General features: G+C 49.5%; 1 protein-coding gene across 3 annotated transcripts in view; it reads left to right on the top strand.

Moving 5' to 3' along the window:
* Positions 1-26843, top strand: part of ASTN1 (astrotactin 1) — a 209522-nt gene that overhangs the window by 121638 nt on the left and 61041 nt on the right. For all 3 annotated transcript variants that reach the window (XM_050962986.1, XM_050962985.1, XM_050962987.1), the window contains exon 9: positions 24343-24417. In XM_050962986.1, coding sequence (XP_050818943.1) covers positions 24343-24417 — 75 coding nt within the window. The remainder of the gene's footprint in view (positions 1-24342; positions 24418-26843) is intronic.

Below are 26843 nucleotides of genomic sequence, written 5' to 3'. Positions count from 1 at the left end.
ATTTTTGGGTCTGTCCATTTGTGCAACTGCTTCTGCTTTTCTTGGGTTCAACAGAGCTCCTTTGTCACTGAATATCTGACCTACGTTACTAATCTCATTCAACCCGATCTGGCATTTGTTGCTTTTCAGATTAATCTCTTTTCTTTGACGCACTTTGCAGAAATACAGGCTATCATTGTGCTGTTGCTCACTTTCACCCCAAATCAGCTGATCATCAACAATTGCTTCTGCTCCATACAGATCCTTGCAGATCTGGGACCATGGTGCTTTGGTACATAGTTACCAAAAGGGATGTTAAAGATACAGAATTTTGAACTTTCTGTACTTAGTGGGGCTTGCTAGATCCCATATCTTGCATCCCAAACTGAAAATTAGCTTGCGTTTTGAAGACTAGATTTGACCTCCGCAATCATTCTCATAGGGAAGTGCTTGCATTTGGACCCTATTCTAATCTTTTGGATTTATATATGTCTAACTGGTTTGATTTTTTTTAATTGTGATGACCATAGCATTGACTCAATAAGTTGGTGTCTATAGTCACATCTAATTTTGCCATCTAATGAAGTTCAGCTTTGAACTTCATTGCTCAGTAGCAATGGGATATTAAGTGTAGCATGCATTTTTGGTGCCGCACTGGGATCCATATCAATGTGAAGTGTCTACCATTAATGCTGCCCCAATCTCCTTAACACGATCAAGTTCTTTTAAAGAATAGCTTTTCATCATGTTGAGCAGATACTGTAAACTGCACAACCATTTGATCATCTGCTTTTGCACCTTGTTCTTCAACCCAAGCACACATCTTTTTTCTGCTGTTTGTTTATCCTTGCAATCTGTCTTTACATCTTGATATGCATTTTTAATTAGATGCACTTCAGTTCTTCCACTGCATGTCAACACTTTCGTTTGGGAAGCACAGTTTTCATTAGTCCTGCTCCTTGCAAGACAAGTCATCTTCATGCAATAACTGTGGTTTGATTTAGTTCTAAGGTCTGTCACAAATAAATCTGGGTCTAATTAGCCCATTTATTAACTGTTCACATTCACACATCTTCCTTTTTATTATGTAGGTCTGTAACATAATGGTCAGCGGTCCCACCTGGCAGCTGGGTTCTGTACCTTTTCCCAGTGACATCCGTGCATGGATCGAAGTAAGATTTGAAATACCTGAATGGCTTTGGGTATGTCTGTGTTCTAATAAATATGTACCACCATCACTTCACTAATGCAGGTGCACTCCACCAGTGCAAAGTGAGGTTTCCACATGTGTAGCTTAATTTGGCAAGTTACTCTGGTCTCTGGCACATGGCGGCATCTCGCACTCTGATGTTATTCTGGTGATTTGTTAGTAAGTGGACTAACCTATGGAATGGTTTGCCTTCAGCCGGTCAGCAAAGCTTCCCTGTTCTGGCTCATGAACCTTTGAACCTGGAACTTGGGGAACACTTGCATTCTTGTGGGATTGGGGCAGGGAATTATTTTCCTCTCCCCCTTCTGCAATGTAGAGGAACCTCAATTCACTGATTCTCTCTCCTAACCTACAATTGTGTTTGTCTTTTTTAAGACAGGCCAGTTCCTCAGCTCTCCCTGAGTATATTCCAGGAATGAATTTGTAACAAACCTATTGCTTTGCCTAGGTTGAGTTATGATGTGCTCTCACTCCATCTTCCTTCCACTGAGACAGTGTCTCTCTCTGGCTGTCAAGCAAGCTCTGCTGCTTTGTATCTCTTCCCCACTGGTAGCTTTAGAAAAGTCAACAGTTTATTTGTTTTGAGGGCTGCAGCAGGGGCAGAAGGTCAACAAAACCACAGTGGATTGAAGACTTTTGCCTGTTAGCCTGGTTACATCCAAAATTTTTGAGTTATATCCTGTTGGTGGTATGGCAACCTATCTTTCTGCAAGGGGCTACCTGGTCATCTCACGTTTTCACATGATGCTACCAGTTGGCTCTGTCCTTGTCTGCTGACATTTGTTGACTGCTGGGTGCTCCAAGCACCCTGATAAAATAAGGCTGGCTCATTGCTTGTGACAGCCACAGTCTGTAATGTCTTTTGCTAGGCAGCACAGGAGAAGAGGGATATACAAGAAGGAAAAGTGACAGCCTAGTAATTCTGTTTGTCATTGTCCTCTCCTCTCCCGTCCTGCATCTGTCCTTTCTCTCCTCAGGGAGTGCTGCTTGGACTTTTTCCCTCTAATATTAATATCTGTTACTTTGCTCTGGAAATCTCTGATTGGAAAGAGAATAGGTGGATTGGCACTTGTATACTAGACGTGATTGAGAGAGAGTTCTCATCCGTGCTCTGGTAGGCTGAGCCACACAGCTGGCTGTCATTGTTGTGGCTGTGCAGGACGGAAGGAGTGAGGGCTACAGCAAACAGAATTACTGAAGAACTTCCCCAGGACCAGGAGCATTGTATGCCAATGCTAAGCCAGTCAGGTGGGCAAGGTGGACTGTGGTGTTGGGCAAGACAGACAGGTGCTGCAGATGTCAGCAGCCAGGCCTGGGAGGCAGGCAAGTGCCATTGGTGTGTGAGCTGTGTAAAGCAGATGGGCACAGCTTGTGCTTTTAGTGCCTGGCCAGGAGGCATAGCAGACAACATCTGCGCCAGTACTGGACGAGGCTGGCAGGCATAATACATGGTGCTGGCTGCAGAAGCAGACAAGGGAGGCATCTCTGAGTTTGCTGAGCCTTGCCTGGTCTCCCTTGTTATTCTGGAGAGGAAGTGCACTAGGCGCTGGAGGGATTGAGCTTCTGGGGGTTGCAGGAGTGGCCAGAGGAGTCACGTCCGTCGTTCCTCAACAGGAAGCATCTAATGCCTCTTTTGGGAAGGTCCCCGCTGGTGTGTGTCTTTGACACTGTGCCCGGGCTAGCCCAGCCTCCCTCTGCAGATCTGTGTGTGCAGATCTCATTTATCACAGGCTGGCCCTGGGAGCCAGGACAGCAGCTAGAATCGCTTCCAAAGCAGCGGAGCAGCAGCCATAGGGGGCGTAAGTGTGAGGGACTGGCACAGCTGTTTGGTAGGGGGAGGCAATTAGCTAGTGAAGCTGTTTCCCATCTCTGTCCTGCTGGGAACACCATGAGATGCCTGAGCATCACCTCTGGGAGACTCCTCCTCCCTGGATGAAGAATTCCCTAGGGTGATGTGGATGGGGCTCGGGAGGGGATGCTGACTAAGGACAGACCTGAGCCAAGTGAGGATGGGAGAGGCAGGAAGCCACGAGGTTGGAGAAAAGCCACAGATCTCCCAGAATCAGCCCGTCCTTTTCAACTCCCTGGCCCCAGTACCTGCCCCTCGCTCTCCCGCCCTCCTGAGGATCTGCAACACTCCCAGTGCTCAGTTTCAATGACTTAAGTGGCATAACAAGATGCACGTGTTCCCCTCCCTGATTCCTCCCTCCATTATACCTCCCCTTCCCCTTTCCCCTTCCTTTCCCTATCCTCTTCTTCCTTCCTTTCTTCCGTCCACATTCCCTCCCCCTCACCCCCTGCTTCCTCCAACATCCCAACACACAACTTCCAAACCAAGCGAAGCCCTGGCAAGGCTGCAAACAGAAGAGGGGCTGGGGATGCAGGCATCTGGATGAAGTTACAAGGGCAGCGCTTTCCCTGCTTAAATTCTTTTTTTTTTTTTTTAATCTGCCTCTTTCCATCCCTCGCTGCGCCCCTCGGCTTTGTGAGATTGAAGGACAGCCAGATGAAAAGCTTCTCTGACTTTCGGATCCGCTGTGCACCAAACCGCTCGGCTGCCTCCACTTCTCTCTGTCCTTCCATTCCCGCCCCCCCAAGTCCTCATTTCAGATCCACGGGCATCCCAGGGAGAAAGTGTCTGTGTTAGCATTTTTACTAAAGAGCTGGCTGGGAAGGAGAGCAGGGGGTTGGGGGAGAAAAAGAAGTGAAGCAGAAAGCCAAGCCACAGATAGTAAAAGGTCGAACCAAGTAGAAACAGCACCAGAGAGGCTGAGGCCTTAGAAGGAATACAAAGGCTGATCTAATGGGAGCTGCGAGCACCAGCGGGCCGGTGGGAAATTGGTGGATCTATTGAACCCCACTTGAAGCTGGTCTTTCAAATGTTTACTCATGTTGCCCTTTCCTCTCTCTTCCTGGTGTTAGCTGAGGTGCAGCCGCTACTCCCCAAATCACAGCACACTGCATTCCTGCCTGCCCACTGGCTGGGGATGTAAGCTCTGGGCCAAGGAGGGGGCTTCAGCACTTTGGGTGCTGGTTCCCTCTTACCAATTATCTTTGGCCCAGGGTACAGCACTCAGAGATCAAGGGCCGATGGAAAGACCCAGTTAACTTCAGTGGATGTTGGGTTAGGCCCATGTGGAGTCCCTTAGATTGCATTTCAGTGGGTGGGACATCACACTAGGATGAGTTTGAATTGGTGAGTTACTGTGTCCTCCACGACCCTCATTTTAAATTAGCCAAGAAAATGGATTGTCAGTGTAGACCATCAGCTCTTTGGAGTCGGGTGAAACAGGGATTTGGGGCTGGGGCTTCTGCCACTGGAGCTTCTCAGCTGGACTTTTCAATACACGTGGCATAGGGGACAGGGCTGATGGCTCCTTGGGACCCTCGCTGCACCCTCTGGCACCTCCACCTCCTCCATAGGTAGCTGTACAGGGCTCCTGAACTCTGTGCTGCGAGTCTCCCTGTCTCCTTCACAGTGACTGCAGGCAGCCAAATCTGACGTCCCCGTAACCACAGCAAAATGCTCTCGTGTGCTCTGCTATCTCAGCCTGCTGAGGAGCAGCAGCCATTTTCCTGCCCATCACCATCTTCACGTCCTCCTCCTTTTCCCTCAGCACTTCTGTAGTGCATTGGAGGGTATTTTTTCTTGGTTTGATGTGGATTCAGTGGAGTGGGTTTATGTTTCATTAAATGTGCCTGGCCCGGGATATTGCACTTTCCCCTGCCTGCTGAGAAATCAACTCAAAATAGCTGCTCTTGTCTGTCCTTCTCTGGGCTAATGTTGACATTTTGACTCCAACAGATATTTTTATTTCCCCTCAGACATTTTTCAATTTGAAACTGTTGGACGTTTTCGTTTTGTGTAAAATATTGAAATCGTAACACTGCAGGACACTGATTTTGAAATGTTTTCATGAAATTGAGGTTCCACTTCTTTTGACTTGTGCTAATTCGCCGCATGTGCTCCCATGTCAGCAGGGAAATTTGTGCCAAAACCTCAAGGCAGCTTCTGAGATGTGAGTTTTGGCAGGAGCCTCTTCTGCTGCATGGGGCACCCCATCTTATAAACAGAGGAAAAAAAGAGCTTCTATTTCTACTCCAGGCTAGAGAGCAGGCCCCAAATCCTTTCTTCATCTTGGGGAGTTAAATAAGGTGTGTTCTGTGGATGACTTTCAGAAGGTTCCCATAGGGCATCTTCCTTTTCAGCCCAAACAGAGTGACGAAGAGATAGTTTGTACCTGGACTACTCATTGTGCTTAGCATCTGATTGGAAAATTAAAGGAGAGGTAGATGTATACACGCAGACCTCTCAAGCGTCCCGGGGTTCATGGGATTGGCCTGCTTTGACCCCACCAACCCCCCTGTTCTGGCTGTAGTGGAACATTTCACGCAGTCAGAGACACCTGAGGGGGGGTAGGCGAAAGAGGCCTGTGCCCCCCCCATTTAATGGAGTCCCCCAAACCCAGTGGTGTTGTGACGTGGCTCACGGGGTTGCAGCACCACTCAGGTTTGGCCCAGCTGTCCCTTGGCTCTGTTTGCAGAGGAGTGGATGGGTAAAACCTCAGTGGCGTGGTGTCTCATAGACTCATAGACTCTAGGACTGGAAGGGACCTTGAGAGGTCATCGAGTCCAGTCCCCTGCCCTCATGGCAGGACCAAATACTGTCTAGACCATCCCTAATAGACATTTATCTAACCTACTCTTAAATATCTCCAGAGATGGAGATTCCACAACTTCCCTAGGCAATCTATTCCAGTGTTTAACTACCCTGACAGTTAGGAACTTTTTCCTAATGTCCAACCTAAATCTCCCTTGCTGCAGTTTAAGCCCATTGCTTCTCGTTCTATCATTGGAGGCTAAGGTGAACAAGTTTTCTCCCTCCTCCTGATGACACCCTTTTAGATACCTGAAAACTGCTATCATGTCCCCTCTCAGTCTTCTCTTTTCCAAACTAAACAAACCCAATTCCTTCAGCCTTCCTTCATAGGTCATGTTCTCAAGACCTTTAATCATTCTTGTTGCTCTTCTCTGGACCCTCTCCAATTTCTCCACATCTTTCTTGAAATGCGGTGCCCAGAACTGGACACAATACTCCAGTTGAGGCCTAACCAGCGCAGAGTAAAGTGGAAGAATGACTTCTCGTGTCTTGTTTACAACACACCTGTTAATGCATCCCAGAATCACGTTTGCTCTTTTTGCAACAGTATCACACTGTTGACTCATATTAAGCTTGTGGTCTACTATGACCCCTAGATCTCTTTCTGCCATACTCCTTCCTAGACAGTCTCTTCCCATTCTGTATGTGTGAAACTGATTGTTCCTTCCTAGGTGGAGCACTTTGCATTTATCTTTATTGAACTTCATCCTGTTTACCTCAGACCATTTCTCCAATTTGTCCAGATCATTTTGAATTTTGACCCTGTCCTCCAAAGCAGTTGCAATCCCTCCCAGTTTGGTATCGTCCGCAAACTTAATAAGCGTACTTTCTATGCCAACATCTAAATCGTTGATGAAGATATTGAACAGAACCGGTCCCAAAACAGACCCCTACGGAACCCCACTTGTTATACCTTTCCAGCAGGATTGGGAGCCATTAACAACTACTCTCTGAGTACGGTTATCCAGCCAGTTATGCACCCACCTTATAGTAGCCCCATCTAAATTGTACTTTCCTAGCTTATCTATAAGAATATCATGCGAGACTGTATCAAATGCCTTACTAAAGTCTACATATATCACATCCACCGCTTCTCCCTTATCCACAAGGCTCGTTATCCTATCAAAGAACGCTATCAGATTAGTTTGACACGATTTGTTCTTTACAAATCCATGCTGGCTATTCCCTATCACCTTACCACCATCCAAGTGTTTGCAGATGATTTCTTTGATTACCTGCTCCATTATCTTCCCTGGCACAGAAGTTAAACTAACTGGTCTGTAGTTTCCTGGGTTGTTTTTATTTCCCTTTTTATAGATGGGCACTATATTTGCCCCCTTCCAGTCTTATGGAATCTCCCCCGTCTCCCATGATTTCCCAAAGATAATAGCTAGAGGCTCAGATACCTCTTCTATTAACTCCTTGAGTATTCTAGGATGCATTTCATCAGGCCCTGGTGACTTGCAGGCATCTAACTTTTCTAAGTGATTTTTTACTTGCTCTTTTCTTATTTTCTCTTCTAAACCTACCCTCTTCCCGTAAGCATTCACTATACTAGACATTCCTTCAGACTTCTCAGTGAAGACTGAAACAAAGAAGTCATTAAGCATCTCTGCCATTTCCAAGTCTCCCGTTACTGTTTCCCCCTCCTCATTGAGCAGTGGGCCTACCCTGTCCTTAGTCTTCCTCTTGCTTCTAATGTATTGATAAAAAGTCTTCTTGTTTCCCTTTATTCCCATAGCTAGTTTGAGTTCATTTTGTGCCTTTGCTTTTCTAATCTTGCCTCTGCATTCCTGTGTTATTTGCCTATATTCATCCTTCGTGATCTGACCTAGTTTCCATTTTTTATATGACGCCTTTTTATTTTGTAGGTCACGCAAGATCTCAAGGGTAAGCCAAGGTGGTCTTTTGCCACATTTTCTATCTTTCCTAACCATCAGAATAACTTGCTTTTGAGCCCTTAATAGTGTCCCTTTGAAAAACTGCCAACTGTCCTCAGTTATTTTTCCCCTCAGTCTTAATTCCCATGGGACCTTACCTATCAGCTCTCTGAGCTTACCAAAATCCGCCTTCCTGAAATCCATTGTCTCTATTCTGCTGTACTCCCTTCTACCCTTCCTTAGAATTGCAAATTCTATGATTTCATGATCACTTTCACCCAAGCTTACTTCTACTTTCAAATTCTCAACAAGTTCCTCCCTATTTGTTAAAATCAAGTCTAGAACAGCTTCCCCCCTAGTAGCTTTTTCAACTTTCTGAAATAAAAAGTTGTCTGCAATGCAGTCCAGGAACTTATTGGATAGTCTGTGCCCCGCGGTGTTATTTTCCCAACATATATCTGGATAGTTGAAGTCCCCCATCACCACCAAATCTTGGGCTTTGGATGATTTTGTTAGTTGTTTGAAAAAAGCCTCATCCACCTCTTCCACCTGATTAGGTGGCCTGTAGTAGACTCCCAGCACGACATCACCTGTGTTTTTTACCCCTTTTAGCCTAACCCAGAGACTCTCCACACTTCCGTCTCCTATGTCCATCTCCACCTCAGTCCAAGTGTGTACATTTTTAATATATAAGGCAACACCTCCTCCCTTTTTCCCCTGTCTATCCTTCCTGAGCAAACTATACCCATCCACACCAACATTCCAGTCGTGTGTATTATCCCACCAAGTTTCAGTAATGCCAATAATGTCATAGTTGTATTTATTTATTAGCACTTCCAGTTCTTCCTGCTTATTACCCATACTTCTTGCATTTGTATATAGGCATCTAAGATACTGGTTTGATCTTGCCTCCCAGCTTTGCCCTGACCCTCCTTCCTCTCTGCCATTATAGCCCGTGCTCCCTCCTGTTTCCAACCCATCTCCCGGGTCTTGTTCCCCACTTACCTGTGGGCTTTGCTCACCTGTCCCCGTCGAACCTAGTTTAAAGCCCTCCTTACTAGGTTAGCCAGTCTGTGCGCAAATAAGGCCTTTCCCCTCTTCGAAAGGTGAATGCCATCTGTTCCTAGCAGTCCTTCCTCAAATAGCATCCCGTGGTCGAGGAAGCCAAAGCCCTCCTGGCGACACCATCTTCGCAGCCAGGCATTCACCTCCACGATGCATCTGTCTCTGCCCGGACCCCTACCTTCGACAGGAAGAATCGAAGAGAATACCACCTGCGCTCCAAACTCCTTAACCCGTACTCCCAGAGCCCTGTAGTCACTCTTGATCTGCTCAGTGTCACACCTCGCAGTATCATTTGTGCCCACATTTGAGTCCCATGCTAGCACTTGAAATGTTGGGAGGTATGTACACAGTTCAGCTCTTACGCCTGCCATGTACTGGGTGACAGCTGAGAGGACTCCGTTCTGAGTAAACTGACGAGGCTGTTTATTAAACCAGCTATTTGCAGAGCTTTACGCAGAGCTTATCCAACTGCAGCTTAATATTCCTAGCCACCTGCAAACAGACTGACTGCCTGGCGCCTCCCCTCCTGGAAACCCACAGTCTTCCCTCCAGGTTCCCTGCAGGTAGCTACAACAGATGCTTCATTATCACTAGCATGTTCCTTGAACTCACTCCCCTGTCCATGCTGTAACCTCTTCACCCCATCCGAACTCTTGGGCTGGTAGGAGAGAGAAGAAGCCAGGACTTAAAGAATGAAGGGTAAAGGTGCCTGCAAATAAAAAAACGTTCCTTGGAACAACTGAGCGTAGAAAATGTGCACTGAGGTGGGACAGCAGGTTCTTCGAGTGCTTGCTCATATCCATTCCAATTAGGTGTGTGCGCGCCACGTGCACATTTGTCGGAGACTTTTTACCCTAGCAACACTCAGTGGGTCGGCAGGTCGCCCCCTGGAGTGGTGCCACTATGGCGCCTGATATATACCTCTGCCGGCCTATCCGCTCCTCAGTTCCTTCTTACCACCTGTGTCGGTCATTGGAACAGTGGAGCACGGCTTAGCTGATCTCCACCTCCCTAGTGATTCGCTCGTTTGTATAGTATCGTGTGTATATAGTTCTTTTCTGTAGTTCTAGTTAGTATTTAAGTTAATAGTTCTTATAGTTGTGTATATAGTTAAAGAGGATCTGGAGCTCACCCCTTCTCCTCCCCCGGTACCGGGGCCCGTGCCTGGTTCACCGGGCTTCAAGCCTTACGCGGCCTGTTATCGGCCAATGCCCACAGGAGACCTGCACGACTCCTGTTTAAAGTACCTAGGCGAATCCCACCTTGCAGACAAGTGCCGAATCTGCAAGGCGTTCAAGCCCCAAACAAAGAGAGAGCGGGACATGCGCCTGAAACAACTTTTGATGGAGGCAGCTTTAACTCCTCCATCCTCGGCACTGACTCCGGTTGCGGGAACAAGTGCCTCAGCACCGATAAAGGCTCCTCGTCACCACCCTTCACTGGCCCAACCCTCCGGCCGGCACCACTCCCTCTCCCCGAGGAGCAAGAAGCACAAGGCTCCTGTGGCATCTACAGCTACACCGCAGTTGGAGTGTATCTCCAAGACAGACCGCCCGGCACCGTCAACTGCCGCGGCACTGCTTGTCTCCGCACCGTTGATTCCGGTTTCACAGGAGCCGTTGAGTCCGGTGCCTACCAGCTCCCCACCGTGCGCTGTGGTTGAGCTCATTGTGTCCTCCACGCCGGAGACCTTCTCTGCAGCGTGGGACCTAATCGCTCTAACAGAGCCCAAACTGCCTCAAACCCCGGCACCGCCTGTGCGGGTTATTCAGTCGATGGGCAAGCCCAGCATGGTGCAACCACCTTCACCGGACACCACTGAACACCGTCGGTCCTGATCTAGATCCCGCAATCGCTCTCGGCCTCGACATCATTCCCAATCCCGGCGCCGCTTGCAGTCCTGGTACCATTCTCCACGGTACCGGTTGTACTTGCGGCACCGCTCAAGATCCCGGTCACCGTCGTGGTACTCTCGGCACCGGTCCAGATCCCGGCACCGCGCTGGTAGCAGGTCCGGGTCATGCTCCCGATACCGCCACGATTCCTGGTACCGTTCGCCAGTACCGTGCAGAGACGAGCTCTATGGGCACAAAGATCTGGCCCAATCAACTTCAGCTCCTCCATGGCCGTCGCATCACCCGTCTGCCTCCTCACACGCGGACAGCGCCTCCTACGGGGGTTCAGATGTACAGGCCCACCCGAACCATGGACCACCTCAATGGTCTTTTTGAACACCTTGGGCCTATCACCAAGCCCAAGGTGAACCAATGGGCCCAGCACGCTCCGCCCACTTGGAGCATCATGCACCAGAGGCCACAGTCAGCAGGCCTCCCCCCGCTGGTACGGAGGAAGACTCTACACGTGCACCTGAGCAGCATGATGTTCTGGAGACGGAGGTCCACCGGGATGTGGCGTCAGTCCAGGACCCACTCATCCCAGGGTTGTCATCCTCCTCTTCCCCGGATGAGGTGGTAGCGGGCACGTCATCATCGGGGCCCCCGCCATTTGATCTCCGAGCACACCAGGATCTTCTGTGGCTTGTTGCCCAGAATATCAGTCTTCCTGTAGAGGAAGTTCCAGAGGTGGAGGACCCGGTGGTTAGTATATTATCGGTGGAAGCATCAACCAGGTGGCCCTCCCCTTCATCAGATCAATCCAAGCCAGAGCGGGCACCATCTGGCAGTCCCCGGCTTCCATCCCACCCAAAGCTAGGGGAGTAGAACGAAAATACATGGTGCCTTCTAAGGGGTATAAGTACCTCTACGTGCACCCCGCCCCCTGCTCATTGGTGGTACAATCAGTCAACGAACGGGAGCGCCACGGCCAACAAGCCCCCGCGCTAAAATCTAGGGAGGCCAGGCGCATGGATTTGTTGGGCCGGAAAATATACTCTGCTGGAGGCCTTCAGCTCCGTGTGGCTAACCAACAGGCCCTCTTAAGCCACTACAGCTACAACACCTGGGAGGCTGTCGGCAAGTTTACCGAGTTGGTTCCGCAGGACTTCCGTCAGGAGTTTACAGCTCTAATAGAGGAAGGAAAGAGGGTTGCGAGAACCTCACTACAAGCCTCGTTAGATGCCGCCGACTCTGCAGCCAGAATGGTCGCCTCCGGCATAGCTATGTGCCGCATATCTTGGTTGCAAGTGTCCGGCCTACTGCCTGAGCTACAATACACCATACAAGACTTGCCATTTGATGGACAAGGTTTATTCTCACAAAAGACAGACCCCAGATTACAGAGTCTGAAAGACAACCGGGTTATTATGCGTTCGCTGGGAATGCATACACCCCAGACTCAGAGACAATCCTTCCGCTCCCAACCTCAGCGCCCTTACCCCCCACCTCGGCCAAGACCGGATCTTGCCCGAAGACAAGATCGTACTACCCGCAGACATCAGTCTGGACCTCAAGGGGGCAACAATTCCGGTCCCGCGAAACCACCACCGGGACCCAAAGCAAACTTTTGAGGGTACGCCCGAGAGCTGTGTACCAATTCCCTCCCTGGATCCTCTTCACTTTTACAACCGCCTTTCCCCGTTCCTTCCGGCGTGGTCCCAGTTGACCTCAGATCATTGGGTCCTATATACGGTGGAGCTCGGATACTGTCTTCAGTTTATTTCTTCCCCCCCACCCTCCCTCCTCGTCCCTCTTCAGGGACCCCTCTCACGAGCAACTCCTCATTCAGGAGGTTCGCAAGCTCCTCTCAATCAGAGCTATAGAGGAGGTACTGGAGGAGTTAAGGAGCAAGGGGTTTTATTCCCGAAATTTTTTAATCCCCAAGACAAAAGGGGGCCTCCGGCCCATCCTGGACCTGCGAGGACTGAACAAATTCATCAAAAAGTTCAAGTTCCGCTTGGTATCCCTAGGAACCATCATTCCTTCCCTGGATCCCAGAGATTGGTACGCCGCTCTTGACATGAAGGACGCATATTTCCACATTGCAGTTTATCCCCCGCACAGGAGGTATCTGCACTTTGTGGTAAATCAGGGTCACTACCAGTTTACTGTCCTTCCCTTTGGTCTTTCCTCGGCCCCTCGAGTCTTCACGAAGTGTATGGCCGTCATCGCTGCTTCCCTGCACCATCGTCAAATACACGTCTTCCCTTACCTCGACGGCTGGCTTATCCGAGGGGCTTCAAAGGCACAAGTCATCAGCCACGTCGCCATCATCAGGGAGCTGTTTATGCGTCTAGGCTTGATCATCAATATGGACAAGTCCACCCTGGTGCTTATGCAGAGGATAGAATTTATCGGGGCAATGCAGGACTCCAACCTTGCAACGGCCAGTTTGCCCCTACACTGGTTTCAGGCCATAGTCTCCCTTATCGAAAGTCTTCAGAGCTTTCCAACCACCTCTGCTCATACTTGCCTTGCTCTCCTGGGGCACATGGCTGCATGCACTTTCGTCACAAGGCATGCCAGGCTGCGAATGCGCCCTCTGCAAACCTGGCTCGCTTCGGTCTATCGGCCGGGCAGGGACGCCATAGACATTATTCTGACAGTTCCGCCGGATGTTCTAGGCTCCCTCAACTGGTGGAAAATGTTATCCCGAGTGTGTGCGGGCCTGCCGTTTCATCCTCCCCAGCCCTCCCTGTCCCTAACAACGGATGCGTCCTCGCTGGGCTGGGGCGCCCACCTAGGGCTCCTACGCACCCAAAGCCTTTGATCACCCCGGGAGCTGATGCTCCACATCAATGTACGAGAGCTGAGAGCGGTCCGGCTGGCATGCCAAGCATTTCAGCGCCATCTACATGGCCGTTGTGTTGCAGTGTTCACGGACAACACAACGGCCATGTATTACATCAACAAGCAGGGTGGGACACGGTCCTCCCCTTTGTGTCAGGAAGCGATACGGCTGTGGGACTTCTGCATAGCCCACTCCATACATCTAGTGGCCTCCTTTCTCCCGGGGGTACGGAACACTCTCGCAGATCACCTGAGCAGATCCTTCCTATCACACGAATGGTCTATCCGTCCGGACGTTCTCCATTCGATTTTCCGGAGGTGGGACTTTCCCCACATAGACCTGTTTGCATCCAGAATGAACAGGAAATGCCAGGTGTTCTGCTTCCTACAGGGTCGCTCCCCGGGCTCCCTGTCGGACGCGTTCCTGATTCCGTGGACAGGCCACCTCTGTTACGCTTCCCACTGTTCCCTCTTGTCCGCCGAGTCCTGCTCAAGCTCCACAGGGACAGAGCCCGCCTTATCCTGATCGCTCTGGCTTGGCCGAGGCAGCACTGGTACACCATGCTGCTCGACCTGTCCCTGGCAGACCCAATTCCCCTGCCGCTCTGGCTGGACCTGATCACACAAGACTTCAGCAGGATGCATCATCCGGACCTGCAGTCCCTTCATCTGACTGCATGGCTCCTGTCTGGTTAAACCAGTCGGAGTTGTGCTGTTCCGCCGCAGTACAGCAGGTGTTGCTGGGAAGCAGGAAGCCCTCCATGCGCTCGACATACCTCGCAAAATGGAAGCCCTTCTGCCATTGGTGTGACCAGCACGGCCATTCTCCGCATTCTGTATTAGTCCCCACTGTTCTGGACTGCGTGTGGTCTCTCAAAGAGCAGGGGGTTGGCGATCTCCTCTCTGCGAGTACATCTTGCAGCTATATCCACCTTCTATCTGGGGGAAGCTGGCAGTTCCGTTTTTTCCCACCCTATAGTTTCCAGATTCCTCAAAGGATTGAAGCGGGTATACCCACAGGTCAAACGCCCTACCCCTACCTGGGACCTGAACCTCGTCTTAACCAGGCTCATGGGGCCCCCTTTTGAGCCTTTGGCCACATACTCGCTGCTGTACCTGTCCTGGAAAACAGCTTTCCTAGTCGCTGTCACCTCGGCTAGACGAGCCTCAGAGCTTCGTGCATTGACTGCGGATCCTCCATATACTGTGTTCCATAAGGACAAGGTACAGCTGCGACTGCACCTGGCGTTCCTCCCTAAGGTCGTCTCCACCTTTCACATTAACCAGGACATCTTTCTGCCAGTCTTTTGTCCAAAGCCGCATTCATCGCGACGAGGGCAACAGCTCCATATTTTGGATGTCCGGAGGGCTCTCACCTTCTACATCGAGAGGACCAAGCCCTTCCGGCGCTCACCTCAACTATTTGTGGCGGTGGCGGAACGTATGAAGGGCATGGCAATCTCCTCCCAACGTATTGCATCTTGGGTTACGTCGTGTATTCAGGCTTGCTATGACTTGGCTCATGCTCAGGTGGGCCATCTCACTGCCCACTCTACTCGGGCTCAGGCTTCATCTGCCGCGTTCTTGGCCCATGTTCCCATACAGGACATCTGCCGCGCGGCCACCTGGTCTTCCATCCATACCTTTGCATTGCACTATGCATTGGTCCAACAGTCTAGAGATGATGCCGCCTTCAGCTCAGCAGTCTTACATTCCGCAACGTCTCGCTCCGACCCCACCGCCTAGGTAAGGCTTGGGAATCACCTAACTGGAATGGATATGAGCAAGCACTCGAAGAAGAAAAGACGATTACTCACCTTTGTAACTGTTGTTCTTCGAGATGTGTTGCTCATATCCATTCCACACCCGCCCTCCTTCCCCACTGTCGGAGTAGCCGGCAAGAAGGAACTGAGGAGCGGATGGGCCAGCAGGGGTATATATCAGGCGCCATGGCAGCGCCACTCCAGGGGGCGACCTGCCAACCCACCGAGTGTTGCTAGGGTAAAAAGTCTCTGACGAACGTGCACGCGGCGCGCACACACCTAACTGGAATGGATATGAGCAACACATCTTGAAGAACAACAGTTACAAAGGTGAGTAACCGTCTTTTACGGCACCAGGCATTGCATAGGGGTGGAGACCAGGATTTTTTTTGCAAGTGGAATTGGTTTGGGAGATTCCCACCAAGCCCTGATTTTGAGCCATTGTCACTATAGGTAGGCGTGAATGGCAGTCCAGACTGGATTTGCAGGGAGTGCTGATGGACAGAATTGAGGTGCATTGGCAGAGCTTTGAAGCAGCAGCTTGCCCAATAGCTGGCATACTTTGTCTGCTTCACGGAGCCCTGCTAGTCCCTCACTTTCAAGTTTGCATCCGAACGAACTAATTGATAGCGAGAGATGAGGTCATTTCAAGCACAGTTAATCCAGTTTGATCAGACACTGAGCCGTTTCTGATCAGCCCTTGTTTCTTTTGTGAGCTCTAAAGACCGTGCAACTAAAATACTTGCCAAGAGCAACAAAAATATAGCAGCGAGGAGCCGGCAGCAATCATGAAAGAGGGAAAGAGTGAGACGCTAAAAGAAAGAGAAAGAGGGAATGAAACAAAGCAGCAAAACAACAGGGGGGAAAAGACAATGACTGAAGAGGTGAGAGAGGCACAGAGAGTTGAAGTCCCCTCCATTACTTATTTCTGAAGCCAAAAGAAAAACAAAACCCAGCCAGAAAGGAGCCTTATTGAACATGGGCGGCATAGTCCAGGCAGCATTGAAGAGGACTCCGCTTTAGAACCTGTGGGGTGCCCCTCCAGCTGCTGCTAAGCACCCAAGCCAGGCTTCTCTGTCCTTCTTAACCCCACCTCCCTCTACTCCTCATGTTTCAAGTTGGCATTTTCCCTGCAGCACCTCCCAAGACCTCTGCCAAGCCACAGCGCCACCACTTGATGCTCTCCTGTGTCCAGCAGCAGCCTTCTATGAGAGACACAATGCGCAAGCTGCCCAAAGCAGGCACTACCTGCTCTGGACTCCTCCACTTGATACCCAAGAGCATCACAGCTGCACTAGGGACAAGTGCAGGAGCAGGGACAGCAGCCCACGTAATCAGTCCCCCTGATCCTGCCCCACTGAATCACCAGGAGCTTTACAAGTGATGTAATGGAGCAGGATGCCCATTTGGCACTCAGTTGTGCCGTGGACTCTTCTGGGAGTGGCTCCATTGATCTCAGCGGTGCCAAATGCTGGCATGGCTGAGAATCTGGCCCCCGGCTTGGCCCTTGCTTAACCCTGACCCTCCCTTATATAAAATGCCATGTCAGTGGGTAGAATGTCCCCTGACAGCCCTCTCAGTCTGTGGGAGCATGGAGCTGATGGGCGTGTTGCCAAGTAAGACAGCACGAGCTGCGTGGAAAGCCAAGAGCAATTAAGAATAAGGATGGTTTGTTGATTAATGTATTCACTATGGTTGACATTTTCACAGGCGCTTACGGGGGTATGATGCCCATAACCCACTCAAATTCCATGGGAGTTGACCACTCACCCCATAGGCTCCTTCAAAAATCCCAGGCCGCCTAGTTATTTAAAGTTATTAACTGCACTAGAGGGTGCTAAAACTTTTTTTTTGCAGGATTGGCCCCATCTTAATGGTGAGAGAGGATCACCTGGACCTTGTCCTCCCCTCCCAGTTGCAGGCATGTGGACCCTGTTCACCATTCCACAGGATCCCTCTGGAAACTCCAACAATTGCTTACTTGGACAATGGGCATTGGAAAAATATTAACCAGTGTCACATGAACAACCACGTTATTCAGCCTTGGTTGGGAAATTCAGCACTGAAATACTCAATGAGCCTCTGGACAGTGAATTACCTTTGTACTTCTTGAGTTGACCATACTTAGGCTTGGCAGAATTCTGTTTCTTTAAAAAAATAATTTTGATGGATAATATTGGTTTATTTTCAGCACTTTTTTCAGTTTTCATTGATTTAAAAAAATTTTTCACAGTTGCACAAGATGAATGGGTAGAACATCACTTGGCAGCCCTTTTCCTTTTTGCATCCATTTCAATTTTCTCAGTTGCCAGAAATTGTAGGGCATGTCAGACCATAGTTATTTAAGGAGAGGTGATGTTGAGATTCAAGAAGTGAAAGCTTTTATAACCATTAAAACACAAGTTGTCGGCATCACATATCAAAATATACAAAGTAAATATCCTTAAATCAAACTCTAATAAGTTCTCCAGCAGCACTTTCCTATCTGTAAATTTTGATTATTATCGATGGGAATTTTTTTTGTTGGTTTGTGTGTGTGGAGAGCTACAGTAAAGCTGTAATGCAGCCTTTTTGCCTGCTTATTCAGAACCTTCTGAAAAGCAGCACCTTGTTCAGTGATGTTTTGGTTTCCTCCCAGGGCATTATGGGAAGCTCTTAGCTGCTCTCCCGCACATTTCTTGTCACATACAGCAGACAAAACAAATTCTGGAGGAGTCCAATTTGCGGTCCGAGCTGCAGTGGAAATTCTTGCTGCAGCCCCTGTTGTCCTTGGAGCAGCCCCAAACAGGTCCAAAGGAGTCTAAGAGAACCTCCAGGCTATCAAAGGAGGAGAAAGTAATCAGTTCTTCCCTGCAGGGAGGAGAGGAAGAGGGACATGGTGAAATAGACATTTGCTAGCATTTACTGATGATAAACTAAGCCTTCCAGTTCTCCCCATCATCAGGGTCCATTGGCTGTGCAGCATGGGGAAGTCTGCAGTGCATCTGACCAGTCTGATCCTGGTCTGTAGCTAAACAGAGGAGTCCAGGCTCCAAGGCTGTCGATTCGGCACCTCTCACTCACACTAAATTCACTGAGGGGGAAAAAAGCCATTCTTATAATGATTTCCCTGCCTGTGTCTGTATGGAACAATGCTGTATCTCCCCTTTTGTTCGCCATCTGATGCACTCCTGAGAGACAAGAATAAAACGAATCTGCTGGAGTATTGAAAGGGTTTTAGACAGCAGTATATTCAAGGTGTCTATGAGACATGCAAGAATGTACGTGTTTAGTTCTAAAGCTTGCTTTATTCGAGCCAATCCAATCTGTGGGATGAATGGCATCCTCCAGTTCTTGCCGACTTGACAAAAATCATATTGAAGCCTGGTAGAGAAACTAGGCAGACGTACAATCTTGCAAGCAGAAATTTTTTGTTGTTGCTAAAATAACTTCAGATTAGAAATTAAAGTGCTTGTGTAATAGAGCTGTAGTTACCTGCAAAGAAAATTGCTAGGATTGTCTTCTGCATCGCAATAATTTAGCACCAATTGGAAAATATTTTCCTGCCTTTGTCACCCTGGGCTGCATTCAGAGAGACATCAATATCTCTCTTCAGGTTTGAGTTCACCTCTCTCACTGGATGGTGTTCTGAGGGGTGTGGGCAAGGCAGGTGGCCACTCTGGTATCTCTTCAAAGGCCACTAAAATCAACTTAAGCTTCTTCTACCAGCATCTTAAAGACAGATATACCACCATGAGAAATCTACCACCACATCACCATGCTGCTGAGTCTCTTCAGTGCTGGTGAGACAAGTGTTCCAGAGGCTGGGTTTATTTTGTGGGAAGTGGAGAAGATAGATGGGCATCCATGGAGCACCCGGCAACAGGAGTTCAGAGTACAATCAGTGAAGCAAACAAGCATTGCAGCCCCTCCATGGCTTCATTCTGCTTCAGCAAATAGAGTAAGCCATTTTGTACAGCAGGGGCACTGAGAGGCTGGACTTGATGGAAGGTTTTTCGCCTTTCTCTGCAGCATGGGGCATGGGTCAGTTGCTGGAGAATTCTCTGCAGCTTGTGGTCTTCAAACCACAATTTGAGGACTTCAGTAACTCAGACATAGGTTAGAGGTTTGTTGCAGGAATGGGTGGGTGAGATTCTGTGGCCTGCATTGTGCAGGAGGTCAGGCTAGATGATCATAAAGGTCCCTTCTGACCTATGAGTGTATGAGTTGACCGTGCGCCCTCTGTTCAGGTTGGTGATATTGGAAACCATCCATACTGTCTTGCAGGTCTGGGAGCAGTGGGTTGGCCAGTGACTCCATCTTGTCCTTGGTACTGGTGGCGGTGTCATGTTTCATTAGTGACATGTCACCACCCTGAGCATTTGAGCATCAAGCCACATTTTTTACCAAGCAAGTGGGAGTTTGAGCCCATCTTTCTGTCGAGGCCAGAATGCTCTTTGTGGCACATTTTTGATCAAGCCACTTTTAATACCCCAAGTGAGAGTTCTGCTGCTTCCCTTGGGAGACCATTTCAGAGTCTAAAAGAACCTATTTCTTTATGTTCAGGCTAGATTTTCCCTTTTTGTGTGCTTCTTTTAGCTGCTTCAGCTACCCTAAATAATTCTGCTTCATGCTTGTGTTACACCTGCTCTCAATCTGTGTGCTGCTATCATGTTTTCCCTTACTGTCATTTAGCCAAGCTACACCTGACTAACTCTTTTTAATTGTTTCTCCTAATCAGTCCCTCCTGTCCCTTATTATTTTTTCCTGCTGTCCTCTGAATTCCTTCCAACTTGTCAATATCTTCCTGCCCAGAAATGGATGCAGTATTCCAGGTGCAGTCATTCCACAGCTGTAAACTTTGAAATCCCTTGATACTGATGCCTCAGTCAACTCAGCCCACTATTGCATGGGGCTGTTGGGGTTTTTGACCTGACAGTGTCTCTCCAACTAAGATGGATGGCAACATATTTTAACTGGTGTTCTCTTTCAAGTATGCATCAGTGTGGATCCCATTTTAGATGTGCATGCACCTGATGTGAGGAAGGTCAGATAAGTTTGAATAGCTCTGTCTCTTGGTGTCGTGCATGCTCCAAGTTTTCATGCAAAGGCATAGGAGTGGAGGAGGTGTGATGTACAAGTGTGTATGACTTGCAGCATTAGGCCATGTATTGGCATTCACACAGGTAGTGCCACTTGCCAGACTCTTCAGTCCCTCCAACTCTGGCTCAGGTCAGTTTGTTCCCCCAGCAAGATGATGAATAGACAAGAAGATTTCAGTGCCTCGTGTGTCATTGCAAAGCTGGATTGGACGTTAGATCTCTCAGAAGTGTGGAGAGGGGTGTCCTCCTCAGTCCTTGCTTCAACAAAGACCCTGATCATGTAGGTGTCATGGACAGGCTGGGGAGCTCATTTGGATCATCTGCAGACACAAGGGGCCTAGTCCCTAGATGACAGGGAGGTAGGTATGAATGTCCTGCAGCTCGGAGCCATCATGCTACCTGTGTGGCATTCCTGCCTGTCCTCTGGAACTTGACAGTGCACAATGTCACAGCCAACATGACAGCCATGCACTGCATATGCAAACAAGGGAGCCCGGACTCCTTGCCCCTTTGCATGGAGGCTGTCAAATTCTGGTGTGATCAGAATGGGATAACTGCGATGGCCCTTCACCAGGAGTCAGCGACAACCTGGCAGATTTCCTGAGCAGACCAACCCTGCATAGTTCTTGCACAGATTTGTGATAGGACTGATATCCTGCCATTGTGGACCCCTCACAATAGAGTTGTTTGCCATCAAGGACAGCACCAAGTCTAAGGACTTTTGCTCCAGGGCAGGACAGAACCCAGGATTGTTATTGGATTCTTTCCCTCTTCAGTGAAGCAGAGGTCTGCTGTATGCCTTTCTGTTGCTTCCAGTGGTGATCGTCAAGATCTGGAGACAGGGCCATCGTCAGTCTTGTAGCTTTATGTTGGCTGAGGGAGTTCTGTCTGACAAACTTGTTACACATGTTGGTTCAGTCTCCGCTCCAGCTCCCAGCCACCTCCATCTGATCTCACAGCACTACAGCCCAATTCTTCATCCAAGCCTGGAGTTGCAGCACCTGAAAGCACTGCTCTTGGCTGGTTCAGCAGGGCTGTTCCCTACAGGTCCCGGAAATCCTGGTTCACAGCAGGCAAATGTCCGCCAGGAGGATGCATTCCTCTAAATGGAAGAGGCTCTCTGGCATGGTCTGAACTTGATTTAAGCCGTGATATTGAAGATCCTTAACTACTTATTGCGCTGAAAACAGGTTGGCTTTGTGTTCAGCTCTGTTAAAATCCACGGAGGTGTCCAAGACTGGGACTGCTCAGCTTGGAAAAGAGACAACTAAGAGGGGGATATGGTCAAGGTCTGTAAAATCATGAACAGTATAAAGAAAGTGAATAAGGAAGTGTTATTTACCTCTTCACATAACACAAGAACCAGAGGTCACCCAATGAAATTGATAGGCTGCAGGTTTACAACAAACAAAAGGAAACACTTGTTCACACAGCACTGAGTCAGCCTGTGGAACTTGGTGCCAGGGATGTTGTGAAAGCCAAGACTATAACTGGATTAAAAAAAGAATTAGATAAGTTCAAGGAGGATGGGTCCATCAATGGCTATTGGCCAGGATGGTCATGGACGCAACTCCATGCCCTGGGAGTCCCTAAATCTCCACCTGTCAAAAACTGGTACTGAACAACGGGAGATGGATCACTTGAAATTGCCCTGTTCTGTTCTTTCCTTCTGAAGCATCTGGCACTGGTCACTGGCCATTCTTATGAGCTGAATGCCCCCATGACATTCCATATGAGCAAGATGGTACAGTGACCTCACCTGAAGTCCATTCTTAAGATAAATGCAGAATTTCATTTGAGGCAATTGTTAAGCTGGCCTGTCTTTTTCCTGAAACCACAGCTGGTTCTAGGAGAAAAGAAACTATACACACCGGATGTGTCCAGGGCTTTGCTTTTTTACATTGACATGACCAAACTGTTGAAGCTATCTCCCCATCTATTTGTAGCCATAGCCAGGTATTCTAGAGATCAGGCCATCCATTCACCGAGGATATTACACCGTGTTGTCCATTGCATCTCATTGTGTTACCAGCTGATTGATGTGGCTCTCCTACTGAACACCAAGTCTCACTCCACCAGAGCTCTAGTATCAGTCTTCTGCTTCGGGAATGTGCTGATGTCAGAAATCTGCAGGGTGGCGACATAGAGTAACCCACTGACTTTTGTCCAGTGCTGTACCTTGGAGTTAGTAACTATGTCAGAGGTGAGGTTTGGGAGACCAATATCTCCATCTCTGTTTGACCAGTGCAGCTGGTACTCCTCAGTCCCCCCATCCAAGTGGGATGCTGCTCGCCCTTCGTCCCCACTGACCCATAATGGAAGAAGAATGGTTCCTTATCCTACAGGAACTGTGGTTCTTTGAGAAGTGTATTCAGCGTGGCTACCACGACCTGCCCTCCGTCACTGCTTTCGGAGTCCTGTCCTGCCAGGGATTTGAATTGCAAGGGTACTGAGGCAGGGCCACTCTGCCTTTTATGCCCTTATGTGGGAGCAGGAGGAGATGCAGGACATGTGCTAGTCATATAATTCTGATTGTACGTGCATGAGGCATATGTGTGCCTACAAAGGGATCTCAGCATTGGGAAAGACCACACTTACTGTGGAGTAAGTAACCATTCTTTACTGGACTGTCTGATTTCCATGTTGCTTTTACGGCTTATCCAGAGTTTGACAGACCCAGCATATGAGTCGTGGCCAGACTCAGACCTGGCTTTCTTGCATAGTTGCATAGACAGCGTTCATGGGAAAAACGTTCACTCCTCCAGCCTCTCTAAAAACAGGCGAATACAGCTCCATTTTCCCCAAAGCTTTCCTAGACGTCTGCAGGCTCTGGGAAAACAAGCTGCGCAGTGCAGTTGGCGGACGTGTCTGACAAACTGAGCAGGAGATTCAATTAAAGCCACTTATGCTGTAACTGGAGCACCTTCCTCCATTGCTTACATGCTTTCTCTCCTCTGGGGGGGCGACCATGTATGACATCAGAGGAGACACTATGAGGGGATATGATGAGGTAAGTTTCTTCAGGAGTTTGCTACATGGTGCTAAAGCTTACGTAAGTGCTTGCTAAAATTCAAGAAGAAGAAGGCAGCTAAGGTAATTAAACAAAGTCAGCAGGGCTCCAGGCAGGGGCAGGGGTTTGCCTGCTCAGCGCTGCTTGCAAAATCAGAACAGGTTCAGCACTGGTCAGTACTGGGATGGGATACAGCCAAAGGAAACCCAGAATCCTGCAGGACGCTGTGTTGCTGATGCAGTAGGTGGGACCCTCCCTGAGTGTTGGTGCCAAACCAATGCCCCAGGACGGTGGTAGGGGGCAGTGCGACAAAGGGCAGGGATTCAAGAAATCTCCAGACACCATTTGGAAGTGAGAGTGCTTGCTCCATTGTCCTGGCCCAGGCCCTGTTTAGGTCATTACCTCCTGCCACACTGAATTTCTCCTTCAGATTCAATGAACTGAGCTAGTCTTCTTCACTTCCTGTCAGGGCTGGTGTTGGGGGGGGTGGCAAGCAGGGCAATTGCACAGGGCCCCACGTCACGGGCCCTCCACTAAGCTAAGTTACATCTCTGCAGAGTCACTGTGGGTAACTGTAATGCGAATATTAGTCATTTAATCACTAAAAGTGGAAATAAATCACATGAAAGCAGAGGTTTTCAATCTGAGAGTCATGCCCCCCCCTAAGGAGTGCAGAGGAACATTCGGGGTTGGGGACACAGGGATGCCAGGTGGCTCTGGCTTCAGCGGAGTGGGGCCCACTCCTTAGTTTCTGCCCTGCAGCAAGTCTAACACTGGCCCTGCTTTCTGTCCTAAATTGTTGCCTAGTGTTACAGCAGCTCTAGAAATTACTGCATTCCACTGACCAGCGAAGCAATCCCTGGATGTATAGAGAGTGTAATACTGGTCTCACACCAGCATGAACCTGGTGTGACTCTCCAGTGGGGTCACTTCTGATATTCACGGGTGTATGTGAGATCAGACCTGGTACGTGTAGTGCGATACAAACCATTTTCTTTTCTCCTTCCAGGCCGTGGCCATATACAATATTCCAGCGTGGATTTGACTTGGTGCTGGGAGAGCAGCCTTCTGATAAGATCTTTAGGTAAGCCTTGGCTGCCCTGCCAGCCTCCCCAGTTACCTTAGCCCCCTGCCACCAGCCAGCCAGCCTGCCCCTCCCTGTGCCCCTTGGCACAAACAGAACAATGGGCCTCAATCGGCCGTCAATAAATACATTCCCAGTTCCCGTGGGTCACGGGACATCTCGTGTAGGTGTCGAACAGAGGGATCTGATTGGCCATGTCTGGGTTGAGTGGTGATCTGGGGTAACCGGTTGATGGGTCTCCTTCAGTACAAGCACTAACACAATGGAAGAAACGAGTTATTACCGGCTACCTGCACATATCTGCTAGCTGTGAAGGCAGCTGGGCTTTGATCCTGGGGGGGTGTGCATGCGCAAAGCTGTATGGCTGGTCCTGTGCTATTCCCCGCCACATTTGCTGTCCTTTCCCTACATCTCTTTGCGTGGTGGCGGCTTTGGTGCATTCTCCCTCCTGCTTCCCCACTGTGTGGTTGCACCGGTGTTTTCTCCTGTCCCCACAATCTCCCACCTTCCCAGTTTCCCCTCTCTTGGCCCAGTTTCCCCTCTCTGCCCACAGGAGGTGTGATGTGGAGCTCTTGATGGGAACGCGTCATTTCCACTCTTCATTTACAGCGGACTAAGGGCCAGACCTCGAGGCCGTTACCTGGTTTAGACTTTACTCAGGCAAAGCTCTGACAGAAGTTGAGTAGAGCCTCACTTATGCCTCAGGATTTGGCCTGAGGACTGGGTGAAGACCTCAGCTTGTGTCCTAATGCAGACCAGGCCCCTAGGCTCTGCATGGTCTCAGAGAGAGCCTCATTCGCTTCCTCCCCCCTCCAACCCCTTCTGGAGGCATTAATGAGTTAATGAATCAGTGAGTGCTTCCAGGGTTGGGAGAGGGAAGACAGGAAGGAGGAAGAGGCAAAGAAGGCAGGGAATGCCTAGCTTCCTGCATTGAGTGAGGTGGAAAGCCAAGGTCCCGAGCACTTGGAAGTGGCAGCATTTCTGATGACTGAGTGGCAGGAGACTTGGGTTCTATTTCCAACTCAGCCACGGAATCACTCTGACTGCTGGCAAATCATTTACCTCCAGTGTGCCTCAGTTTCCCCATTGGTGAGAAGGGAATAATAATACAGTAATTTGTAAAGCACCTGGAATTCAAAAAACCCCATTGGCTCTATTTCTCCTTTTTGGCTCCTCCTCTCCCTCCCCCCCCTTTCTTTCCCATGCATGTCTTCAGAGGGGAAGAGAGGTTTATAAACTCTGAGCTGGTGTGTACTGATGAGCCAGCCTGTAGGCCGGTGTGCTTGGAGCAGCAGTGATGGTGCAAGGCAGTTATATCGTGTGTGTGCACTCCAGCAGAATCAGAGGTGCTCAAGACTGCTGGGACCTCATTAGTTGAGCACTTAGGTCCCCAAGGACCCAGCGTGATGCCTCCGAACTCCCTGAATATTCATCGATCCGGGGCACGGTGCTCTTGGCAACTCCCTCTGCTGTTGCATTGCTGGCTTGCCTCTGGGAGCAGGCATGGAGTGCGGCAGTTTGTTTCCACCGTGGGCATCGGGGAGGCATGGTATACACACCAAGCTCCAGTTCTTCTTCGAGTGCTGTCCCTGTGGGTGCTCCACTCTAGGTGACGGTGCGTCTCGGCGCCGTTGATCGGAGATTTTCGGTAGCAGTGCCTGCTTGGGACGCACGCACTCAGTTGGTATCTCCCATCTCGTTGGACTCTTCTTGAGTGCGTGTGCCCCACACTCTCCTCAGTTCCTTCTCAGCCGTCCTCAGCTGAAGACAGAACTCGGGGCAGTGCTGCCTTCTCTTCCCTGGTCTCTATAGAAAACAGGAACAAAGAACAGAGAAATAATTATTAGTTACGTCCCTGTTGTTTCCTTTCCTTTAGTGTAGCTACATAGTTAGTTATTTAGTTTAAAAAAAAAATCCCTCAGGCTTGTCTCCCGTTGAGACACTCTCCTCGGCCATCTCTAATTCATAATGCCAGGAGCTTCAGGATTCAACAGGTGTATTTCCTGTCAGGAATCCATGCCTCGGACAGATGGGCACTCATACTGTGTAAAGTGCCTCGGGGACACCCAAGTCCCTGTGAAGTGTCTCCCTTGCGCGAGCCTCAAGTCAAGAGCTTGTCGCGACAGGGATCTGCTGCTCAAAATGCTGATGATGGAAAAAACCTTACAGCTGCTTTCGGAGATGGGAAAGGTTAAACCCACTCCCACACGCTCCCCAGCCAGATCGGAACTGGTGGGCAGCATTGCTTCACCCTCCTTGGAGCTGAGGCAAGAAGCAGAACAGTCTCACAGGAGAGACTTTAACAAGGGCAGGGGGTCTCCCGGGAGATCCCTACCCTCTTTGCTGACAGCACCAACGGCAAGTGCCTCAGCTTTTCTAATGCCTCAGCCGCAGCTCTGACAGAGTGCAGAGGCAGGGACCCGGCC

This window comes from Gopherus flavomarginatus, chromosome 7 (assembly GCF_025201925.1).
Source record: "Gopherus flavomarginatus isolate rGopFla2 chromosome 7, rGopFla2.mat.asm, whole genome shotgun sequence".
In the NCBI taxonomy this organism is placed as follows: domain Eukaryota; kingdom Metazoa; phylum Chordata; order Testudines; family Testudinidae; genus Gopherus; species Gopherus flavomarginatus.
This window is presented reverse-complemented; position numbering and strand designations above follow the sequence as displayed.